Raw genomic sequence first — 23,354 nt, forward strand, 5'->3', positions numbered from 1 at the left:
TGCGGCCGCTAGGCCGAGTGTGGTCACATTTGACACATTGCAACTTGTTCGGTACTCAAATAATGCAACGTTCTTTTACGCACAGTGGTAGACAACGTCCTTGACTTCAACCAGAGTGATCTTCAAAAAAGCTAAAAATGGCCTTTTTAAGAAAACTATTATCAAATTTCGATGTTTTTAGCAAACCATTTAAGTTTCAGTGCAATTTTTAATTATAACAGTGCTTGACAAAGCAACTAAAATTATTTCTAAAGAGTGTGAAAACATAAAAGTCTGTGTGCACTGAGTTTTATTATCCTCACTTTAATTAGCCTAGAGCAATAAATTCCTGAATTACAGGTATTTTGGTCCATTTTCCATGTTTGTAATTTTTTTTCTCAAAGTTCCTTTTGTAGCCAAGTGCAATAAAATACCCATAAGGTAGCATTTTACTTGTTCTTTGTGGGAAAAAAATATTGTGATCGAGAAGTGTACCATTGTTTCTCTATGCGCGCTCAAAGTTGAGAAATCGCAAAACGGGCGGGAAATTGTTTTCGATGGCTGAAACTTGTGTTTTTTTTTTCAGGCGAGCAAATTTTTTTAACAAAACTAAGTTCAGAATCTTTGTTCTGGGCCCAACACCTGTGCCTAAAGTAAACTTCATCAAAATCAAGAATGGTGACCAGGACCACCTTTTTGTTCTTAGGGCGACACTGGCATTCATATCCCACCCCGTTTACGGCTAATTATCCTTTTTTAATACATCCTTCGTTGCCGACTATTGCTACATGTTCCCAGCATGGAAAGGTGTCATTTGATACATTTTCCCATGTTCATACATCGACAAGACACCTCGCCGCCGTTTTTTTTTTTTTTTTTTTCTGTAAGTGCTCACAAGATAGTGAGACTCCTGATACGCCGACCCCATCTGAAGTCAACTAGAAAGACCGTCTTCCGGGCTTCTGACACCACCGCAATAGACCCTCCTATGCATTGCAGACATCGGTTGATGAGCGGCAACCCTGGAAAATATCATGGCCTCAAACATTAAGCGTCCCAATCCATGCGACCCCACCCCCCCATTTTTGGAGGCTATTATTATTATTCTAATTATTACTATTAATATTTATTATTATTATTACTGTTATTACTACTGTTCCTTTTTTATTATTCGATTTTTATCCATAACTATTGGTCGTAGTTTTCACCTTTTTACCCTTCTTTCTTGTTGCTCTGTGCACCAGTATTTAGACCTTTGGTTCGTCGTGGGCACATAAAGTAAAAATTTATTCACTGAATGATTATTATCATTATTTTGTCGTCTAAGGTACCTCCCATACCCCAGCAAGAGGGGTTTTACATGAGAGGTGCCCAGGCTAAAGTAACTTTCAGACATGAAAATATTCAAACTAAATTGTCGATATATACAAAAAATGAAATATGTTGGAAAAATGAATATATGCAAGTGTTGCTTACGGGCGAATTTTACTAACAGTAAACACAAAGACAAGCTATTTATCTCAAAGTGACATAAAACAAAAAACACTGTCTTCACAATTTGACATAATGACACAGTCATTTTTAATGATAATCCATGTCCTAGTCTCACTTATCTGCTCTCTATTTCGCATGTCTCAAGTACCACAGTCCTCATCCAGGAACATTGTGGCATACAGTGTTTCATTTTCCTACGTGATGCAGCAACGTGGATGTTATGGCCGAGCTCATGATTGTGAAACTGACAACAGCTCAATGAAATGGGTGTCAGTGGATATATTTTTCAAATATATCCTAATTTCAAATTGTGAGCTGAGAGCTTCTTACAAACCGACCCTGCTCCTGATAAATCCATCAAATCTGTAGAGTGCAAAAGAAACATTGATTTATGGCAATGGCCGCTCGTTGCAGGTCTCGAACCCTCACCGACGTTGCCAGAGTTTCGTTTGCCCGATGGCTAATCATTGCCTTTCTCACCTCCTTTTTCTTCAGCCTGTATTTCACTGCCGCCGTGGTCAGGGTCCAGGAATGCTCCGATAGTTTCCACTTAGCCTAACTTCTTCACATCACAATGTGACACGCCATAAAACTACCAACAAATTTTGCCAATCTAACTCCAACTGCAGCAATAGTCTTATTAACACAAGTAATGAAAGCAGTCACAGTAATTCCCTGCAGTAGTTCACTTGAATGAGAGCTCTAACATTACCACCCGTGATGAGGCAGGTCATCGTAATTCTCTAGCCAGAAAAGAGCTTCCTTTCACATCACCATCGCCTTCAATATACAAATCCACCCCTCAATCCTACCAACAGTGTCTTAGTCCAGAAGCGCAAAACTTCTCGTCATCACAACAGTCACCTTCAGGTTTCACTGATGCATCCCCTGTTGCAGCCGTCGCCCTTTAGGCGAGAGAATGGAAAACACTTCAATAATTTACACTAGCAATCACTTGTTAGGAGTCCTGAAGCCTCCCACATCCGTGATCTCACAGATGAGCGAGTCTTGACCGGTCAGGAGTGAGTCGTCGTCTTCGTCTTCTTCTTCCTCAACCTGCATCTCCCCACCTCCCGTGTCCTGCTCAAGGAGTGCCCGGGCCTCAGCCACCTGCTTGAGTAGGCCCCGCGCTTCCTCCTTGGTTTCCGGGAACTCGGTGCACTTGTGCGCAAACTCATACGCCGCGTCGAGATCCTTCTGGGCCAAGTGGTACCTGGCCAGGAAGCGGCAGGCGTGCGCCAAGTCCTCGCGGTCAGCCCGGTAGCACTGGCTGTCACCCTGCCGCACGTAGTCGGTGAACGCTGCGCAAGCCTGGGCAAGTCGAGAGAGAGAGAGATGTCAAGTCAGAGCAGCCTCACTGAAAAAACTGCGCAGTTATGTGGGAAAAAAATTACACCAAGAAAAATTCACACCTTTTGGGGCTTAATTTGTACCCAAACAACAATTGGCATCTATGTGGTGTGCATTTCCTTTTGTACAGCTGCACTTCCAGCATTTTCAGATCATGGGCAGGATGCACACATCAGCATCACATAACATTCTCTACAGGAAACTGGTGTGAGCAGAGTGCTAAAGAAAAGAAATGTGCACAAGATAGGTAATTATCGGATAAGCCCGAAAGGGTGTAAAAGAGTGTAACCAAGTGGTCACCATAGCAGGCTCTCATAGCACCCATCACAGAGTTTAACCCTTCCCGGTGCCAGTTCTTATTTGGTAGAAATAATTCTGTTTGTGTTAAGTGAGGATCTACGTGTAAGAAACACTTCTAAGTCAAACATAAGCAGAAATAAAAATTTTAGCATACCATGACAAGCTCTTGTAACGTAATGAAACTTTTGAATGGACTTTAGCACTCCTTCAGAACTCTTAACGACCCGCAAGACTATTCCCTTCCTTTTTGCCACTCTTCACATTTCAGCGACCTTCAGCTCATGGTTGTCTGGAATTGTCAGCTCTACTCGGCATGAGCCGGCCAAGCAGGCGCACTCACACAGTGGAGCTGCGAGGCCGTGAGAAAGGAGCAGATCAGGTAGTTTGGCTTTCAATTTCGGATTCCCCTTCAACTTCATTAAAGGGTCCCTCACCAGGTCTGATGATTTCAAACGGACAAGCATAGTGCATACAATGTGCACTTACGATCGTGCCTGCAAAGTATCACACCGCTGCACGCCGCGATAAGAGCTGAAATTTCAAACAAACCGCCCTGCGCCCTTCTGCTCGAGGGCACCGCACTCCCAGCCAGAGAGTCGACGTCAATCACGCAAATTATCCGTGCTCTGACGTCACTCACAGTGGTACGTGTCTCTGAGAATTATTCAAGGCATCAGCAGATATTTGCTTGATATTGCATACCACCCTCCTTCTGACGACAATGTTTGAAGTGCGCCGAGACGGCGCTTTCACCGCCGGGGGTAATGCTACGAGAGACACATTCTGCCAGGGGCAGACGACAAAGAAGACGGTTCTGTCGGGTGCTGGTGGCTGTCCACCATCTTGGCTACTGTGTCTGTCTAGTGTAAATACAGTGTAAATAGTCCCGCCTTGTGTCGTTTTACGTAACAATATGTTCCTTCAATAGACGAATTAAAGTTCAGAGACATAATAAAACATACAAACCAAATGTCTGCGTGTTTTTGTTTTACTTCGTACCGTAGCAAGAGGGATCTACTTCCGTGTCGTCTGCTTGTTCCCACGTCGTGCAGTCGCACGCGCACAGAGCCTATGTCATTTTCTACAGTGTTTCAGCATGCGATCATGCTCTGTGATGCACTTGCGTCCGCCTCAGTGTTCGCGTAGCACTGACTTATAACACTAGTCAGGCGTTCTTGTGCACAGTGCACAAAACAGTGCGCTGTGCAAAGAGACAAACGCAACAGCTCGCGTGCCAGACCGTCAGCAAAAGTGCACCGCACAGTAAAAAAGCGAGCAAAAAAAAAAGAAGAAAGGCCCGTGACGTATGCGTCACACGATCCTCTGGCTCTGGTATGGGAGAACACAGGCAAGATATGTCACTTGTGGAGGCTAGACAGGGACAAGTGGATAGAGTGTCTATGTTGGCAGTGATGCTCGCCTCCTGAAATCATGGGTTCGCAGCACTGAAATATTTCTATTTCGGCTAATTTGAAAAATTCTCGCAGTAAAACTCTCCCTACAACATCCAGCGTATAACCAAAATTTGCTATGTGGCCTGGTAAGGGGCCCTTTAAAACAAGGTTCAAGTGTAGTCGAAAATATTATGTCAATACTCCTTTAAATTAAACCTATCTTGTGCCAGCCGACTTCAAATCCCATGCCTGAAAATTCCTTAACCCTTTGACAGTCAATACCGTAAATACAGTTAAACCTGCTCATAACGAACCTCCATAGAACGAATTCCTGGATATAATGAAGTTTTTCTATTCCCCGCCGTTACTCCATGGAAGCACATGTATTTGAGACCTCTACGTAACGAAGTGGCAGCAAGAGATCCCCTCGAAATAACGAATTTTCCCTGCTGACAACCTAGAGATTTTGCCCCAAATTTTGTCATTTTTGCGCAAGCAGCAACCAGAAACACCTTCTTTGCTGCAACGGAATGCAAGGCAAATTCACGGCGACTGCGAGGCAAGAGCGAGTGCACGTGTGCGTGCAAGCGTGCGCGAGGCGGGCCTGCATCCCTCGACCCGGCGATCTTGCCGCCGCGGGCGTGACCTTTCCCCCTCCCTTCATTCAAACCTGATCCCGCTGCTTACTGCAGCTGGCCTAGCCCGCCAAGCCAGCACTATCCTTTTCCAGTTGATATTGCCGAAAAAAAAAATGTTCTTTTTTTCAATGCACCGGCAGCGCCACCCTTTGGTTACTGCACAAGCCTCTGCACTTCACTTCACTAACCTGACACTAGGTGACACTATACGACGCTACGACGCCATCGTGTCACGCGCTCTTCGTTTACGACGCCTCGCACTTGTGCGAAACGACACGCGTCCATGGGACTTTGTTGTTTAATCGCAACTTTAGTGTATTGGGAGTAAATCTTGAGCGATAGTTGTACTTCTGTATGAAAGCAAGAGGTGCGCGGTACTGCAAAAGCATTTTTTTCCTCTCTTTTGGTCACGGAAAACAGGTGCGCGTTACAATCGAGGGCGCGTTAAAATTGAGTATGTACGATAAGCGTGTCTTTTTCGAATTTTGCTGCTGTACCTGCATATAACGAAATCCTCTTTACAACGAAGTTTTTCGGGAATTTGTCAATTTCGTTATATCCAGGTTTAACTGTATACGGCGCCACGAACAAGTCCCAAATGATCCATGCTGTATATTTAGGGAGCCGTCTGTATGTTTGAAAAATGCACAAATTTTTACTCTCTTTCTTGCGCAACAAGTGCTGCCACCGTGTGTAGATACAAGTAATTTTTTATTTGCTACGTAGTCTCTTGGTTTTCATTCCATGGCTTCTTTATGCTGGCGTTTCAACGACCGCTCACACATCCACGTGTGCGAGGCAGTGTCGGAACGGAACGAAAACAAAAACGAAAAAGAACAATATTTTTGGCCGGAACGAAAATGTAACCGAAACGTTATTTATTATTTTGTTCTGGAGTGAAACCGAAATATTTTTGATTGGTTTTCGGTTCAAGGGGAAAGTCGGCAATCCTCAGCAACCGACGTCAGGCAACGTGAGAATTAGCGCTTATCTCAGTGGTTCCCTCTCAGATCATACTCAGTGCCTTGACTCAAGGCACTGAGTATGATCTCAGAATTCATAATTCATAATAGCCTGAATACCGCGAAGCCAGGACGGCCTCACCGAGGACGAGACGACTAGTGCAAGCCCTCGTCGTCGGCCGCATCCCATTGGCGCTACCGTATCAAACCGCGCGCAAAGCGGTTACCGCGCACATAGACAAATGAATTGAGAAAAAATATTTGAGAAATATATTGAGAAAGCTTTTCTCAAATTATTGAGAGAAATAAATACGTATGTTTTTAACAGCGGAGCTGTTTAAGCCGAGTGTTAGTTGGTAACATGCGAATAGAAATTTTGGGCCGATCCTGACGGTAGTGCAGAAAAGGTTCAAGCGCAATGGCGCACACCCCTGTGAACTAGCGAAGCTGAGCCTGGCTAAGTCTAGCTAAGCATGGTTGGGCCGATCGATAGCCAATCAACAGCTAATTGATAATCGATCAATAATCAATAAATTTCGGAAAATGCTGGGAATGACTTGGTAGCTTGCACTGGCGTAGCTTGCACTGGAATGACTCCAGTGCAAGCTACGCTAATTTTTTTTATCGTTACTTTGCTTGAAAATGTTTGCATGCGAAATAAAACCATTATGAACCCCCCGTTACGGAACATTTTTTTTTCGTTCCGGAGCAGAACTGGAACGGAACTTTCTTCAGTGGAACGAAACTAAAACCAGAACGAAAAACATTTCGTTCCGACACCCTGGTGCGAGGGCGTGCAACTGTTACTTTCGGTTCCGTCTCGCAGGCCATTTCCATTCATTGCACTCCTAAACACTGATGTCTATCTGGTTTTTAATCTCTCAAAGGATCACCGCTAGATGCTTGCCCATCTGTTGCTCACAGGGGTGTGATTACAACTGTTCACAGGCGGGCACTAGTACAAGCAAACGATGCCGCCGTATACGAAGGATACTGCCAATGCCTGTGTTTCTTTTCTCGGCTCGCAAAAGCTTATTGCCCCTCGTTGGCGACGGAACGAAGGATTACTACAAATTTCTGACTTGTTTGGTTTTTCTGACGGGCACACAATCATCGAGTTTCCTTGCGTGCGCTGATATACATGGTTCGATTACGTGCACATGCAGAGCAACCAACACGGATGCGCCGGTTGCTCTGCTGAAAGCGAGTCGAGCAGTGATTCCTCCGATGCGGACTACTACCCAAGTGCCTTCTTCTTCTTCTTTCTGGGGTTTTACGTGCCAAAACCAGTTGTGATTATGAGGCATGCCGTAGTGGAGGGCTCCTGATTAATTTTGACCACCTGGGGTTCTTTAGCGTGCACTACCCAAGTGCCGAATCACAATATATATATAATTCAGCGTATGTACTATTTTTTTATCGTTATTAAAAGTATTTACGGAAGCCCATCCATACTCATGCATAAACAATGCATGTTTACCTATGGAGAATACGGAGCGCCATGTATCAGCATCAGCACGACAAGCTGTCAACGGGACATTAAAATCGGCAGAACACCTCGCTCACCCTTCAGAGGCATTGCACTTCTGTTTCTTTTGCAAAGAGCCTATGGTGATTCTTTTTTTCTTCTGCCAATATCTGCCTGCATGTCTATAACATTGCGCTCTTGTAGTCTGGTGCATAAAATATGAAATAAAAGACTGCAAAATACTTGATCATGGTCCCAAATCAGATATAACAAAAGACTTTCATGTCGAATGCGACTGCTTTAAAGAAATTCAACCGTACAGTGGAACCTCGTTGATACGATTCTGCGTAATACGTCTTTCATATTATACGTTTTCTTTTTTTTCGTTTCTCAGCCAACGCCCAATAGGAGCAATGTATTTTCACACGGTTGATACGATCGCATTCTCACCTGAAATTGGATGATACGACTGCAAACTGGTATTTCTGAAACTGTTAGCTTTATATTCATGTATACTAGATTAAATTATATTCCAACGACCCACAAACAACCTGTTAAGGGCCAGCGACACCAGCGGAAAAACGCGCATTGTGTGCCAGCAGCAGCAAAACGCGCGCCACAGAAGCTGCAGCGAAGCAGGTTTTTCGTGCCGCGGGAGGGATTGGTTCTGGACCGATTTAGATTGCCACGCGCCCCGGTGGCAAACGAGCCGCGAGCAACGCAAACCAATGAGAGCTGCCCCCTTCAGTGATGTACGCGCAGGGATGGCCGGTCTGGAGGCGCGCGCTCGCTCTTTAAAGAAGGAAGAGAGTGCGCACCTCCAGACCGGCCGTGGCACGGGAAACTGGTACAGTAGAACCCCGCTGATACGTTTTTCACGGGGCCGTAAAAAAAAAACTTAAGAGCCGGGAAACGCAAGAGCCGGAAAACAGGAAAAATTGAGAAATGGGAGTAGTGTTGAACTGCACGCAATATTATTTTAATTCTTATGTGTGAAAAAAAGGCGCAGTTTCACCCGACAGCAGAAGTATCGATTGCGATAGCAAATTAGTAGACAGCTATACAAAGTAAGAATAGTAGTTTTATCATCCGTATAAAATTGTAAACATTCGCTTATTAACTATATTAACAAGCATGGTCTCAGCACACACAGGCAAACATGAACACATCACACTCGATGAGCGCGGACACGCGCTGTCAAATGCTGGCGTGAGGAATTTAAGCGCCGCTGCAGAAGCGAGCGAAGTGACCTTCATGCTGTTGTCTATCACTTCAACGCAAACTGAGCACCGAGAACATGCACAAAGCTACGAGCCGCCGATGCACCTACACTACGTAGACTCTGCCCCCAACGTAGATCGCTTTCAAGATACGGCCCACGCGACCGCGCGCTGCCACGCAGTACGCAGTTGATGCCAGAGCACAACTACAGTGGGCACAACGCTTCCCGCTATCCCTCCCCCCTCGCTCCCTCGCCGGTGCCTCGAGCGCAACGGAAGAAGGTGCGCTACCTCCGTGCTTTTCTTTCTTTCGCGCGCGAGATTTAGAAGCGGTCGTCAGCTCCTCACACGCTTGCACTCGCACATACAGCATACGGCACGTGGTGACTGCGTTGTCGCCCTTGGACTTTATACGGAACATCTATGAGCCAAAACTAATTTTAGGGAAGCAACGCGTCACAGACACCATCTTTAGATAGCAAATACGGATCTGAAGGGCCATGCTTTTGCTGGCGGGAACCAAAAATACGTCATAAGTGTTGCCCCCGGCACTTTGGGCGGCCAATGCCATCGTCAAGCAACCACGCCAAGCGACATGAAAAGTCAAAATGGCCGCTTAGGCCGGTGCGGGGTGGCAGTTCGCAATGTATGATGCGGGAACGGTCCCACAGTTGCGACGTAACAGCGGGGTTACCAATGCATTGGGTTCTATGGGAGTTGTGCCGGGACTGGCCAGAAACGACGTAACAGCCGGGAAAACGCAGCACCCGGGAACGCGACAGCGGGGTTCTACTGTATCATGCAGACCTGCCCGACTGCTATTTTCGCACTCGTAAAATTGTCTGCTCACATCAGATTTCGCTCGCGCTTGTTTTGGTTCGCTTTTTAGGCGAGATCTTCATGTGGTCACATGGCTGAATGAAGCGCCTGCCCTCGTCCACCAGTCGTGTCGCTCGTGTCACGCTGCACAACGGGGTTCCTTTGTTTAGAAATCCTTGGCCTCATGGTGCCGTGATGTCCGTAGCTATGTCAAGGAACTTATCTTTCAAAAGAACTTGTTTACGAACTTTGAAAAAAAGAAAGTTCAGCGAAAACTGACGAGCTACTTTAAAGTTGCTGGATAAAAGTGTGTTGGCTGCGATTCGTGTGGCGCCGTGATGCTGCTCCGCATAACACGCGTGTTATGTCATTCGACGCAACGGGAAGCTTTCCTAGCGAGTTTGTCACCAAGTAAGCCTGTTTTCTTAAATTTTGGGGCTTGCTTTGGATGATACATATTATTTTCTGCTTCCCGCAAAGATCATATCAACGAGGTTCCACTGTGTTTGAATGATAAAATTTAGATGTTGCGTTTTCCTTAATATCACACTTTCTTTTTGTGTACATGGCGTGTCTTACTAACACTCTACTGCAAATGAGATGCAAGAAGCGGAGCTGACCTGCTGGCTTTCCCCGAGGCGCTCGTAGACGCGAGCCAGCTTGAACAGGGCGAGCCCCTCAAAGTCCCCGAGGTAGTGGGCCCGCCAGAAGCACTTCTTGGCCTCGTGGTGCTTGTCCAGCTTCTCGTAGGCCTCGCCCAGTGCCACCATCATGCGTGAGTCGTTGGGTCGCAGCTCCTGCGCTTGCCTGCATGCAGTCGGAAACAGTACAGTAGAATGCCAGCCGCCGCGGTCACTTCATACCTGCCAACCTATGAACTCTAAAATTCGTAAAAACACTCACAGGTGACAAATCGAGGAGCGTCAGGGAGAAGCACACACTTCTGCTTCTTTGCCCTGAACATGCATACCTATTGCGAGATACACACACTTTATGATTATTTACGTTCAGAGACAGCACAAAAGGAGCAGCAAGATAGACACGCCAGAGACTTAGAAGCAGTACAGTGTTTTCAGGTCTTAGTGACTTTTTCAGCAATCCGGCTTTTTGCCAATTTAGCCTGCTTCAGGAAGGTTTCTGAATAAACTTGCTCAAAGGAAGTAGCCCTCTGTTTAGTGCGCTTCATTAGTATAAAAAGGATTGCAATAGCAATTATATGGACATGCCAAGTAAATTTCCACCATCACCGTGATGTTCGGTGTAAAGTCCAAGTGTGATAACATTGTGGCCTGGCGCCAGATGCTGTAGGTGCGAGGGAAAGCATGCAAGGGTGAGCCAATAGAGATGGCGGCTTGGTGTGCCGACGTCATCTCGCGCGCGCCGGGGAGGAAGGCGGGAGAGTGCGTGCCGAAATTTCAGATGTGCAACTTGGGGGGGAAGAGGGGCGCAGCAGCACGCATCTCCACTTCTACTCCAGCCGTATCTACTGGCTTCGTGTTGAAGTGAGAGACTGCACGAAGGGAAATTCGCTCGCCGCTCTTCATCATGACAGCATTCTGACAGAGTGTGTCCACGGTCATCCAGTGAGATGTGCTCATATTTGCCTGTCCTCGCATAACCACGTGCTCATTAATTTAGTTAGCAAGTCAATGTTAACAGCAGTTTTACAGCTGATAAAACCACTAACCTTGCTGCATATGGCTGTCTAATAATTTTGCTATCGCAATCAATGCTTCGCCTTTGGGCGAAACTGGGACGTTCTTGAATCTTGCTCACCCCATCCTTCAACACCTTTAAGATATTTTCGTGAATGGAATCTATTTTTCATAAAACTTGATGCAACAATCATAAAACCAGAGCACGAGCCCAAATTCGTAAACTTTATGACAAAGTCGGGACAGTTGGCAGCAGTAGCGCACCCAGGATCTCTGCCAGGGGGGGGGTTGACAGTTTGCCAATACCATCTAAATAGCACTAATTTCAATTTCTCCATGGGAAATTGTCAAAAAATGCACTTTTTGTGAGTGTGCAGACGATTGCGCGTCTTACATCTTAGTTGCAGTACTGAAATGCGCAAGGAAAGAAAAGGGGTTAAACAAAAGAGGGGGGTGAAGTCGGCCTCAGGGGGGGGGGGTTACAACCCCCGAAACCCCCCCCCCCGTCGGTGCGCCACGGGTTGGCAGGTATGTAAATCCATGGTACCAGTGTCAAAAGTGTGTGGAACGCATGATCTAAGAAAAAATTGAGTCATTCTGCAGTTGGGGCATGCATCTTGGTACAGTAGACTTCTATCACCGTATTTACACGATTATAGGTCGACCCATTTTTTTCAAATTTGGCAATCCAATGTTGGGGGATCGACTTAGAATCGAAACCGAACCGTGTACCGCTAGTAACGGTAAGAGAAACGAGAAATCAGGGGTGCTACGGCGTGCTTACAACTTCGCACCTACGTTTTTATGGTTACGGTAGAAGCGTAGCGTAATAATTTACGGTATTGCATACATTTTGATTGCGCGCACCACGAGCGCACGGCTCTTGTGGGAGCATCGATCATGGAAGAGCCGCCGTTTAGGGGGTATTGGTAGATGGCGGAAGAGTCACCGTTTGGGGGATATTGGTAGCTGGCGGAAGAGCCGCCGGTAGGGGGGTATTGGTAGTTGGCGGAAGATCTTTTCTTTGAGATACGATTGTTTTCGACGGCCGCGCGCATCTGTCACTTCTGCTGTTGTGCTGAATCGTCGCGCCTGTCACGAGTGCCAAGAACTTTCAGCGCTCGTTCTCAGCAGCGTTCAAACGGGCTGCTATCCTCCATGTTGAGGAAACTAACAACTGCGCAGCGGGACGCAAGTCTGGAGTCAGTGAACGTGTGGTGCGGCAGTGGCGGCTCCAGCGCGAGAAAATTTGGCCTCTCTGGCTACTGTGTGCGGGTGGGTCCTCTGCGTGGGGGGCTGTACCACGCGATGTCGTGGTGCGGTCGTTTGCGAAGTGTGGACTCACTTTTGATGACGACGTGCTGTGAGACCGCAGCAGCTATGACGGCAGCAGTACCAGTGAGGTCAACTCTAGTGACGATGAGTAGTCTTAGCAACCCCATCAATAAATTTCCCTTGTGTGAAATGCACTCGCATGGTTTTTCTCCCCCCCCCCAACTTTTTTTTTTGTTGAAACATGCAATTTTGGGGGGGTCGACCTACATTCGAGTCGACTTACAATCGTGTAAATACGGTAATTCTACCCCAGTTAATTTGATCGCAACTGAAGGTTGTTGAGCAGTCCCTTTTATAACCGCGTTGGAGAATGTCTAGTATATTCTGTGTTCGAAGAGTGAATGTCAGCCTTGTATTTACGATGCTTTCGTAGGATTTTGCTAAACAGCTTGTGAGGGCAATGGGCCGGTGCTGCTGGGAGATGTAGATGGCTTTCCAGCTTTCAGGAAAGCTACTATGATTGCATTTTTCCATTATTTTCGTATTATGCCTGTATCCCATATTTTGTTGAAAAATTCTAGCAGAGCTTTTACGGATGCAAGGGTAAGGTGGGAAAGCATTGAATAATGAATGCGGTGATGGCCAACTGGCGTTTTTTTTTTTTTTTTGCCAGCAGAAAGTACCCCGTTTAATTCTTGAAGTGTTAGTGGAGCATTGTAGGGTTCATTTGATGTCCCTGTAATAGGCAATCTCTGTTTCTCTGCAGACTATTTTAGAAATGCGCCAGAGTAGTTCGCTGAGCTGGAAACATTATATAAAATGTTCACCTAGTAAGTCAGCTTGTTCTTGTAGTGTTGTCTGTATGCCTGCAGTTGTGAGTAAAGGCACTGTATATGATGAATAGTCGCCCCTAAAATTCCTGAGCTGATCCCGCAACTTTTTGGATGTGACTGAACTATTAATTGAGGTCACATATTCTTGCCATGATGACTCTCCCGCATGTCTCCGGACATATCGTGCTTTCGCTTTAGCCTGTTTTAAGTTTATAAGGTTGCTATAAGTGGGGTACCTTCTCAGGCTACCCCAAGCCTTATTTTGCTGTTTCTTTGCTTGTGTACACTGCGGTGTCCACCAGGGGTTTAGCTTCTTTCACACAATGTTCAATGATTGGGGTATTGCATCTTCCACCGCTGCTATTACAACTGCTGTGAGTTTTTCATTCACTTCATCTGGGTTCTGGTGAAAGGACTTCTTCGAGTTTTGCATTCTTCATAAATAAAGGTCAGTCCACATGCTGTAACTTCCAGCTACGTGGCTTAGAGTTTATGATATGTACTGTGGATGATAGTTTGATGATTGCTGGCAAATGATCACTTCCATATGAAGTGTCGAGAACTTCCCACTCAAAATCTCTAAAAACAATGGTGAGCAGAAGGCTAAATCGACACAACTAAATTTGTGTGAGCTTGGTGAAAAATACGTTGGTGAACCCATGTTTGAAAAACATATGCTGGTTGACAAAATAAGATCTTCAATGACTTGCCCTCTTTGATCTGTTTTCTCACTGCCCCAGAGTGTACAATGAGCGTTAAAATCACCAACTAAAAAAAAAGATTCTGGCAGCTGTGCTGTTAATTCGTCGAGTTCTCGGAGGGTTACATGTTCAAGAGGCAAAATATAAAATGAACAAATGGAGATGGTGTTGTGGGATAAAATCGTAAAAGCTACAGCTTTTAAAGAGGTATTTAATTTGATATCACGGGTAGGAGTACTGCCTTGTATGATTTTAAGGCGACTCCTCCTGATAGTTGGCTGGCGTGCTCACTGTTCCTTCGAACAACTGTAAAACCTTTAAAAAATTGCTGTTTTTTGGACCTAGAATAGTGTCCTGTAGACAAAGTGCTACAGGTGAAAAATTGCGTATAATGTCCTTAATGTCACCCAATTTTAGGATGAGGCCCCAACAATTCCAGTGTATTATGAATGTCATGATAGAAAAAAAAAACGACATGGGTTCTTGTCGTAGTGCTATGGGTACAACTATAAATATAAGTGACAAGAAATTGGAATGGAAAATCGGTCACGTGCCCTTTCCTTGAGCACTGACCGGATGCCAAACCCCTTTTCCCCTGCCAGGGAGGATCGGAGGCACAACAGGCCGTTTTGGAGTCTTGCCGCTAGCAGCAACCTCTCCAGACTCGTCTGTGTCCGTAGGACACACTTCCCTTGAGTCAGCACCGCAAAGGTGCTCCTCGTTGGAGGTGCTCCGCAGAGGTGTTGGCTTCTTTGTAGGAAGCCTTCTCTTCAGCATCGTTAGTGAGGTCTGTGTGGCCTCCACAACTGCGTTGGCTGGTACCAGCACTGGTAGAGGCTTCCAGGCCTCGAATGGAAGATGTACATTGTACACAACCCAATTGCCTTCATGAGGGCTGTGGTGCCAATGCTAGGTCCTGTAGTTGGGAGCCCCACTAAACAAATGCCTTGGACATCACTAGTGATGGTGTGCTGTCGACAATGTCAAAAACGACTATGGCCGACATTGCCGGGCAAGAATCCTGACAGTACAGACTAGTCGCACGTGCGTTTATCATTCCTGATGACAAATGAGCGAGATGACCGAACTGTGTCGCAGATTTTCTTTTTCCGCAATCTTTTTACATCAAGGCGAGGGGGTCAACCTATATTCCAATTTATACAGTAAACAATCATAGGAGGAGTTAACAATGTAAAAAAGGTTTTTATAGAGCACAAAAGAGATGGCCAGACTGACCTGTAGTAGTAGAGGCAGTAATTGGGCATCTTTAGTATCTCGTATGTCTGGCCCAGCCCGTACCAGGCACGGTAGTCCCGGCGGTTAACCTCGATGGCCTGCCGGTACGACTGGATGGCAGCGTTGGTGTTCTTCATCTCCATGTACTCGTGGCCCATGAGCGTCCACGCGGCAAAGTAGTTCGGGTTCAGCCGCAGCGCACGGCCGAAGTAGAGGACAGCCTTCTCATGCTGGGCCCGCAGCGAGTAGAAGTTGCCGATGACGCAGCAGGTCTCCGGCTTGTACTTGTCGATGGCGCACACGCTGTGAGCCAGGTGGCTGAGCTCGACGCGCAGCTCCTTGACGTAGAGCAGGTTGGAGTAGATGTCCATGTTGTCCAGCCGGAACGGGTCAGCCTTGCGCAGCTGCTGGAAGCCCTCGATGGCTTTGTCCACCACCCGCATGTTGTGGTACGCAATGGCAACCTGCATTGGCCAGGAAGTTGTCCAGTACAAATGCTTGAACTTGATTACGTACATGGAGCCAATGCAACGCCATTATAATTGAGAGGACTAGGAAAATGTGGCAAATACAAGAAGTTTTTTTACAAGCACGCCAAAGGAAGATATTAAGCTGGGCTAGATTGAAAGGCTTCTATAATAATGAATTTTTCATTGATATCGAGAACACAGCTTTCGTAAGTGACAAAATGACGAAAACGGAAAATCAGAATGGCACCAGCTGTTCTGGACTATGGTACCTGTCATGTGACGTCAGCACTGGCCGACTCACAGAGAGCGGCTGGTAAGTCCCACCACTGTGAGTCACATCGCTTTCTCTGTTAACAATCGCCGAGAGGGCAACCACCCTCGCCTGCTCCGGCCGCTGACACTCAAGTGATCGTATCCAGAACACAAGCAGAGCCGCAGAGCGACTCACGCAAGCAGAACACCTGCTGTCGCCCAGCAGTATGCTTCTTATATAGAGCCAAACAGAGAGTTTCTAAAAGACATAAAAGTGGCATAGAGGGAGCTCACGGGGAGATTACGTCAACTCGTCCATTTTGGTGCAGGCGCTTCAAATTGATGAGCAGCAGTGGGAGATTTGGCGACAATTTTCTATGCAACAATGTGATATACTGAGACATAGAAAACGATGATAGACTTCTAGAATAATACTCTATTGATTTAGATTTTCCTTAATTATCCCTTTAGGCAGTACTAGTACTGCTAAGGGACAGAAATAGAGTTTTTTTTACAATGTTACCTAAGGGAAATCTGGAACTACCATCTAGGCGAGTTTCTTGATAAGTGCTATGCCAACATGGGAATTCTGGGATGCGGGTGTGCAAGGCTTGTCTCGAATGAGGCCGAGCTTAATTAAAGCAAAGTCATTTCTGCACAAACAATGTCTCCTTAGAGTAAAGTCATCAGATTAACTCTTTGATTGCCCGTAATACAAAGTTCTTTACTCATGTTTTATAGAAGTAAGCAAAGGAAAGAAAGACACAACTGAAACTAGTACACAGTCAGCGCAGACCTTGTAGTTTTTCTTGAGACCTTAGCAGCTACCGGTGCTGTTCACATCTGATATAATTGCATGACCCAACAAGGGTTCTCATGGTTGCAATTGGTCTAATAAAAAAAATGGTTTACATAAAAATTCATAAAAATCTAGACTTTATATGATGTTTTAGTAAACAATGAACCATCGTGACACACGTTTAGCTGCTAGCCAGACGTGTTTTCTCGGTATCCTGACTCTCTGAGAAAGAGGCCAATCCGAAACCACAACATTCTGGCATTCCCATGCATACAGGAGCATGGCAGGGCCCCCAGTTTTCCCTTTAGGTACAGCAAATAAGAAACTCTACAGGGACAGCTATTTACAATTAACATAGACTACTTGTTCAGTTTTCAAGCTCCCCTTTTGAAGGGCCCACAGGAACATGACCCCTTTTATGGTACCCGTCATGCCTGTCAGACAAGGCCCATAAAGCACACCAGCATATGGTGGCCAAAAAAAAAATGAAGCCATATGTGGCTAGGGCCTCCGTGATTGACTTCAGATAGGTGAGGCTTCCTTAACAGGTGCAACATCAGAGGCCATGTAGTACACAACCTTTCTCCATTTTCTGCTAAATGGCACCACACTATACAGACTTCACTGCACAGGCGCAAAAGACAGCAGATAAGGGCTTCTACTCAAGCCCATGTTTTGCAATATTCCATTTTAGTTTGCCTTCTCTTTCACTCCTCATACATCGCACGAAAGGCCAATCCCATCAATCCACAGCAGCTTGTTTCTTGCTGTTCTTGCTGACATATGGACAATTCATAACTGCTGAAAATCAATTGTTTTGGGCAATGAGGTGGTATTTGCAGATTCCATTTGTAGCAAATATATGTGCTACGCAAGCTTTACTCTTCTCGCTAGTATCGTCTGACACAGTTTTATACAAGAATTTGAGGACAGCTTCAAGGGCACTGTTACATTTAAAAAATTTTGGATTACAACAAAGCAGCATATAACTTTTTTTTATCACACTAAACATTACAACAAAGGTGAGTTGCCTCTGCCCAGCATGGGCAGCAAGCTTCTGCAGCTTTCTCTGGCTTGACATGTCAAAGGTGTACAGACTGCAGTGCATTGAAATATTATCTACACTCTAGTTAGTAGAAACATGCTGACTCGCACAGTTTCAGAAACAGTGAGCAAGCGAGCACTTCACATCACACTGCTTTCACATAGCGAGCCCATACGCAGCACGGCGATGGAGCCGGCCAGCTGACTTCACACGCGAGAGAGTGCCACTCAAACTTCTCAGGGCTAATAGGCATGCTGTCAAACACACATTGTATTGCTTTTTGCCTGTGACCATTTTTCACTGGATTATCACCGATATCGAGCTATCGCTTGGCGCAATGCATGCCTGCTGTATCCGAAATTTCTTGTCACCGATTCTATAGCGAAGAGTCTCGTCTAATTGCATTTCGCATGCAGCTCGAATAGTGTTGTACATTCTTGAATGTACGCAAGCACCAGCGACCACTCTGGAATTACAGTGACACATGTGTAGAAAGCAAACAGACTTGACCCGTGCGCATGCAAGATTTTTGAAGCCTTTAACATTTTACACATGGAGACGCATTCGTTACCTCTCCGTCCCTCTCCCTATCAACAAAAGAAATACAATATCTGTCTCGCTGATCCTTTTCTGCTTTTCCTGTGTATTCCTTCTTCGTGGCTTTATATACCGCTGGTGGAAATAAAGGCTTTGGTTGTTAGTCAGCGCTCTGTCCTATGGTTCTCTTGCCGTGGTGCTGCTGTTTAACAAGATGTACCAACCAGAACAAATGAACACGCTGCTTACCCACGAGTTCAGACTTCGACGACCGTGCTCGCTGTTAACGTTGCGATTTGAGTGTTGCTCTTCTTTCCGGGCACCCAAGTCCACCCAATAACAATCTTAACTCACACTATTGGCAGTGCTTCCTTCCTCACCATCGTCACAGCATGACAATATATATAACTGTCACTGACCTTGCAATACCTCAAGCCGACAGGTCTTGGCGACCGTCTGTAGACTCGGTGCGAACCTTCAAATGTGTGCGAAACCTCTCACTCTTTTCATCCCATACCCCCTTCCCCCAGTGCAGGGTAGCAAACCAGATGTGTGTCTAGTTAACCTCCCTGCCCTTTCCTGTGTTCTATTTTTTTCACTATCTCTCTCTGTAGCTGACCTGTGCCATGAGGTAGGTGCTCTCCAGGAAAGGGCCCTTCTGAAGCTGCTCGTACGTCTCGAGCATTTCCTCGTTGAGCTGCAGCTCAAGGTACGTGTGGCCGAGGAAGAACTTCTTCATCCAGTGGTCGGGCAGTTCGAGGCTCCGCAGGTGGTCGCAGTCGGCCACCAGCGACGACAGCTCCAGCCAGGCGCCCCAGTGCAGGGGTTCGGCATGCACGGCCTCGACAAAGACGTCGATGGCCTGCTGCCGCAGCTGAAGACGCTTGAGTACCACACCGTAGATGTAGAGGCAGAACCCGTCAAGCTTGGGTCGGAGGGCCCTCAGCTCGGTCTGTGGGCAAAGAAAAAGAAGAAAGAGAAGCAGAGCAGCACAAATTACTCTCGAAGAGCCACGCACATGCAATCATATTTTGATCAAGACCAGCCATCGAATGGAACAACCTGCCCTCAAACGCTGTAGTTCATGTCAACCAGGCTCACTTCAAAGCCAATATTGAGTTACTTTTTGTCAACATCAACAAACTAGTTTTTTCACCCATCCCTCATGTAAAACCCTGTTTATGGGGTCCTTGAGGTATTGTCAATAAATAACTAAATAAATAAATAAATGGACACTAAACGGTAAAATTACTTGAGCTGTGCAAGTAAATAAGCCTTTCGTAATACCAAAACAGCCACTCTTGGCATGAGAAGACGTTTGGTAAGCACAAAAGGTTGCAAACACGAAAGACAGGTGGTGATGCCACCCTGAACTTTCCACACCAGCTCGTGCAGCATGGATTTTGACACCGTCGCCTCAGGCCTGGTTTAATCAGTAAAAAATGTACTACATATTGTTCTAAAAGAGTGAAGGACCTGAACTTGGGAAGTTTCAAGAAATTTAGTGAACCAAAATGGCCGCAATGCGAAAAAATTTTTTGTCATCCATAATGTCACACTAGCATATCGGCACTGTCGTTTTGGTGCGAGATTCGAAAAATGAAATGTTTAGCATCATTTTCTCATCTAATAGTCAACCTACTACAACAAAATCAATGAAACCCGAGGTCAAGAATAGTTTATCAACCTAAAGTGATCCAGTGCTTCTCTTTAGTATCCCTTTGACAAGAAGTGATTGAGTTTAACATACCAAGGGTACGCAGGAATTATGGGAGAAGCCTTTTGAAGGGACCCAGATTTTGATCACCTGGTAAACAGCTAGTTGGTGTTGCATGACTTCTGAAGTGTGAGAGAGCGAAGCAAGATGAAGGCAGATATGAAGGGGGTGCTTGTGTTGCCTCCCTTCCCATCTGGTCCTCGTCTTGCTGCACTGCCTCACACTTCAAAGGGCATCCGAGATTGTTTGACAGGCACATAAATCTATGTACAAAAGCATTTTTTCAATTCTGACCCCACAGAAATGCAGCCGCAGCTGTTGGGAATGCAACCCACAGCTCCATGCTCAGCTGCGGAACACGATAGCCACTAACCCACTGTATGGCAGGTAATGAGAAATACTGAGCCTAATGGAGTGCTGACATTTCTTGACACTGTAGAAACTCTACCGCAAGCTTCTTGAACGTAAAAGGAAAACACTGGGCTTGTACGAAGGCGGAGAAACAATTACAAGGTATTTTAACTCGACACTATAAAGTTGGTCTCAAAATGCCGGTTCTGGTGTCCTCGACATTAAGGTGACATCAAGATACACAGTCAAATTTGGTGATGTTGGGTAGCAGTAAGACTAGTTAGGGTGATGTTGCACATGAAAAAAATAAACGAGACTGCTGCACGCATTTATTCTGTCTAAACTCGCGTGTGGAAGTCGCAGCAGCACAGCAAGCCAGTGTATCATGAAGTTGTGATGCATCTGCATTTAGGGTACTAAAGCTGAAACAGGTCACCGAAGCCTGTTGTGGCAGACTCATGGTACCAGATACCACCGACACATACAAAGAAACGCTATGGCTCTGCTGCCAAAAGCCGCGTCTGTTCGGTAATCAACAAGACAAGAGACGAGAACAATTGTAAGGGGTAATTTGGCAGCTTGTGTGGCTTTCAACCATCACACTACATTGGCTGATTCAAGCACTCTTGAGCTGTCTGCGATGCCACGTGTCGCCACCTCTGGCTGTTGGTCATGTGAATAGCCTCCTTTTTTCTCACGTCCGAAGCCACGCTGCATGCACTTCACGTGCATTTCGCGCAGGCCGTATGAAAAGTGTCGCCATTATTTATTAGTGGTGCTGTCGTGGAATTCAGGCTCCATACCATAATTATGGAGTCGATAGCTGCCTAAAAAGAGCAATAAAAGCTGGACGCAAAATTTTCATGTCAGTACTCCTTCAAGGTGTGCGCGTAGGTTTATTGCATTCAACCAAGTTTCTCTGCACATTCCGCACCTATTCTCGGGACGCTGCACCTAGGCCCTCAATTCACCGAGGTACAGCGGCGCACCCTGCACCCCCTTCCTCAATAGACGATATGCAAAACCTGCAAGTGCGCTTTTTGATGCAATCAAGATGGCAGACTTCGGGCTAGAATTGTAATTGAAGTATCAACATGGGAGTTAGCGACATCATTCTTGCCACCGTCTATTCGCCGCACGGGTCAAGGTTTCAAAACGCGTTTCTCAGCTTTAACAGCGCTACTAGAAGGAACATGGCCATCTTCGTTAGGGAAAGTTTGCACCGTGGGAAAGCCTGCTTGCGGGCTTTTGCATATTGTCCATTGCACGGGGTGCAAGGCAAGCTACCGCTGCGGTGCAGTGCACCCTTGAACCTTGTAGTGAATGAGCGCACCCCAACTGACACTGCCTGCACCTTTTCGTATGCAGTGCCGTGCGCCTTTTCTGAATCGAACAAATGTCTTGCTAACCCTGCAGGTTTGGCTTTTCTTCTGGCAAACTCTTCCGTGCTTTTCTTTTTTGTTTTCCTATTTGGACGGATTTTATATCTAAACACACCACAACACACCTTGGCTTTGACCTGACCTAACACAGTGAGAAAGTAATGTGGAAAGTTGGGCAACTTGGTGACTATTCATCATATCATGTGGTGTTGAATCAGCGCAATGAACAGGACAAAGTGGAGAGAACACAAGGAGACGAGTGTCGTGTTTCCTTGCGTTCATTCCTATTTGTCCGGTTCAGTGCAGTGCTTCAACCCGACGGTATGATGACAGTGAGACACAACATGCATGTTAGAAGAAGCAAGTAATCAAACATAACTTTGAATGTGCTTTGCAGACCCTTACATCCCGGTCAGAAGAAATAATCGCGTCAACTTAACTCTCTCTCTTCCCCGCTGGCCATAACAAAGCTGCCACTGTTGGACGCTACAGCTGACCACCGAAACGGCATTAGTTAGTTAACGCGACACATCTACTGCGATCACCCTGAAGGAAGGCTATATTTACAAGGCACCGGACAATACCGATCATGCACGATGCAACCGTTAAGCTGTGGTTATGTATACGTACGTACGTACAACACACACACGCACACATACACACGCGCGCACTGATATTTCAAATTAAATTCTGGGGTTTTACGTGCCAAAATAACGGTATGATTATGAGGCACGCCGTAGTGCGGGACAAAGGATTAATTCTGACCACCTGGCCAGGGTTCTTTAACGAGCAATCAACGTACGGTAAACGGGCGTTCTTGCGTTTCGCCCCCATCGAAATGTGGCCGTCACGGCCGGGATTCGATCCCGCGCCCTCGGGCTTAGGAGCACCGTGTCGCAAAAGCCGCAGCCACAGCGGGTTGTAGATCTTTCAGCGCTTGGCTCTCGTCTCACGGTACAGACCCACAAGCCACACATACACACACACACACACACACACACCTGTAGATCCTTCAGCTCTTGGCTCGCCCCACGGTCCTGTAGCCATTATGGGCTCGACAGTGTCGTCGAGCCGCTTCTTCTCGTCGGACAGGTACCGCGCGTAGTAGTGGAGAAACCGCGTCGTGCCGGTGGCATTCTTCGTGAAGTACGCCACCCGATCGTACTCATTGAGGTCCAGGTAACTCTTGGCGAGGTAATACGTGTCGTCCAAGTCGTCATCGCGAGCTGCCGCCGCCGGCGCCAGGTCCGGCGGACACGCCTCGATGTCCCGTAGCGCGTAAGCGAGCTCGGACGCCCACTTGGCGCTCTGGCGAAGTCCGCGCAGGGCACACTCGTGGCGAGAGCGGAGCAAATCGCGCTTGATGAGAGGAAAGTCTAAACTCAAACTTTCCGCCATGTTAAAGAGCGTAGAAAACGCATGGAACGCTGCTGTAAAGTGTAGAACGTGACGCAACAAAACGGTGGCGCTGTCCGTC

The 23,354-nt window shown here is 46.4% G+C and overlaps 1 protein-coding gene across 1 annotated transcript; it reads right to left on the reverse strand.

The window, feature by feature from the left end:
* Positions 1-1,154: 1,154 nt before the first annotated feature.
* On the reverse strand, positions 1,155-23,309 carry LOC119464539 (cell division cycle protein 23 homolog). The gene is given in 6 exon segments (XM_049656464.1): positions 1,155-2,784; positions 10,245-10,431; positions 15,325-15,788; positions 19,047-19,379; positions 22,879-22,915; positions 22,917-23,309. Coding segments are annotated over 6 exon segments (1,740 nt in total). The 5' UTR covers positions 23,276-23,309; the 3' UTR covers positions 1,155-2,424.
* Positions 23,310-23,354: the final 45 nt, after the last annotated feature.

Source organism: Dermacentor silvarum, chromosome 9, assembly GCF_013339745.2.
Source record: "Dermacentor silvarum isolate Dsil-2018 chromosome 9, BIME_Dsil_1.4, whole genome shotgun sequence".
NCBI lineage: Eukaryota > Metazoa > Arthropoda > Arachnida > Ixodida > Ixodidae > Dermacentor > Dermacentor silvarum.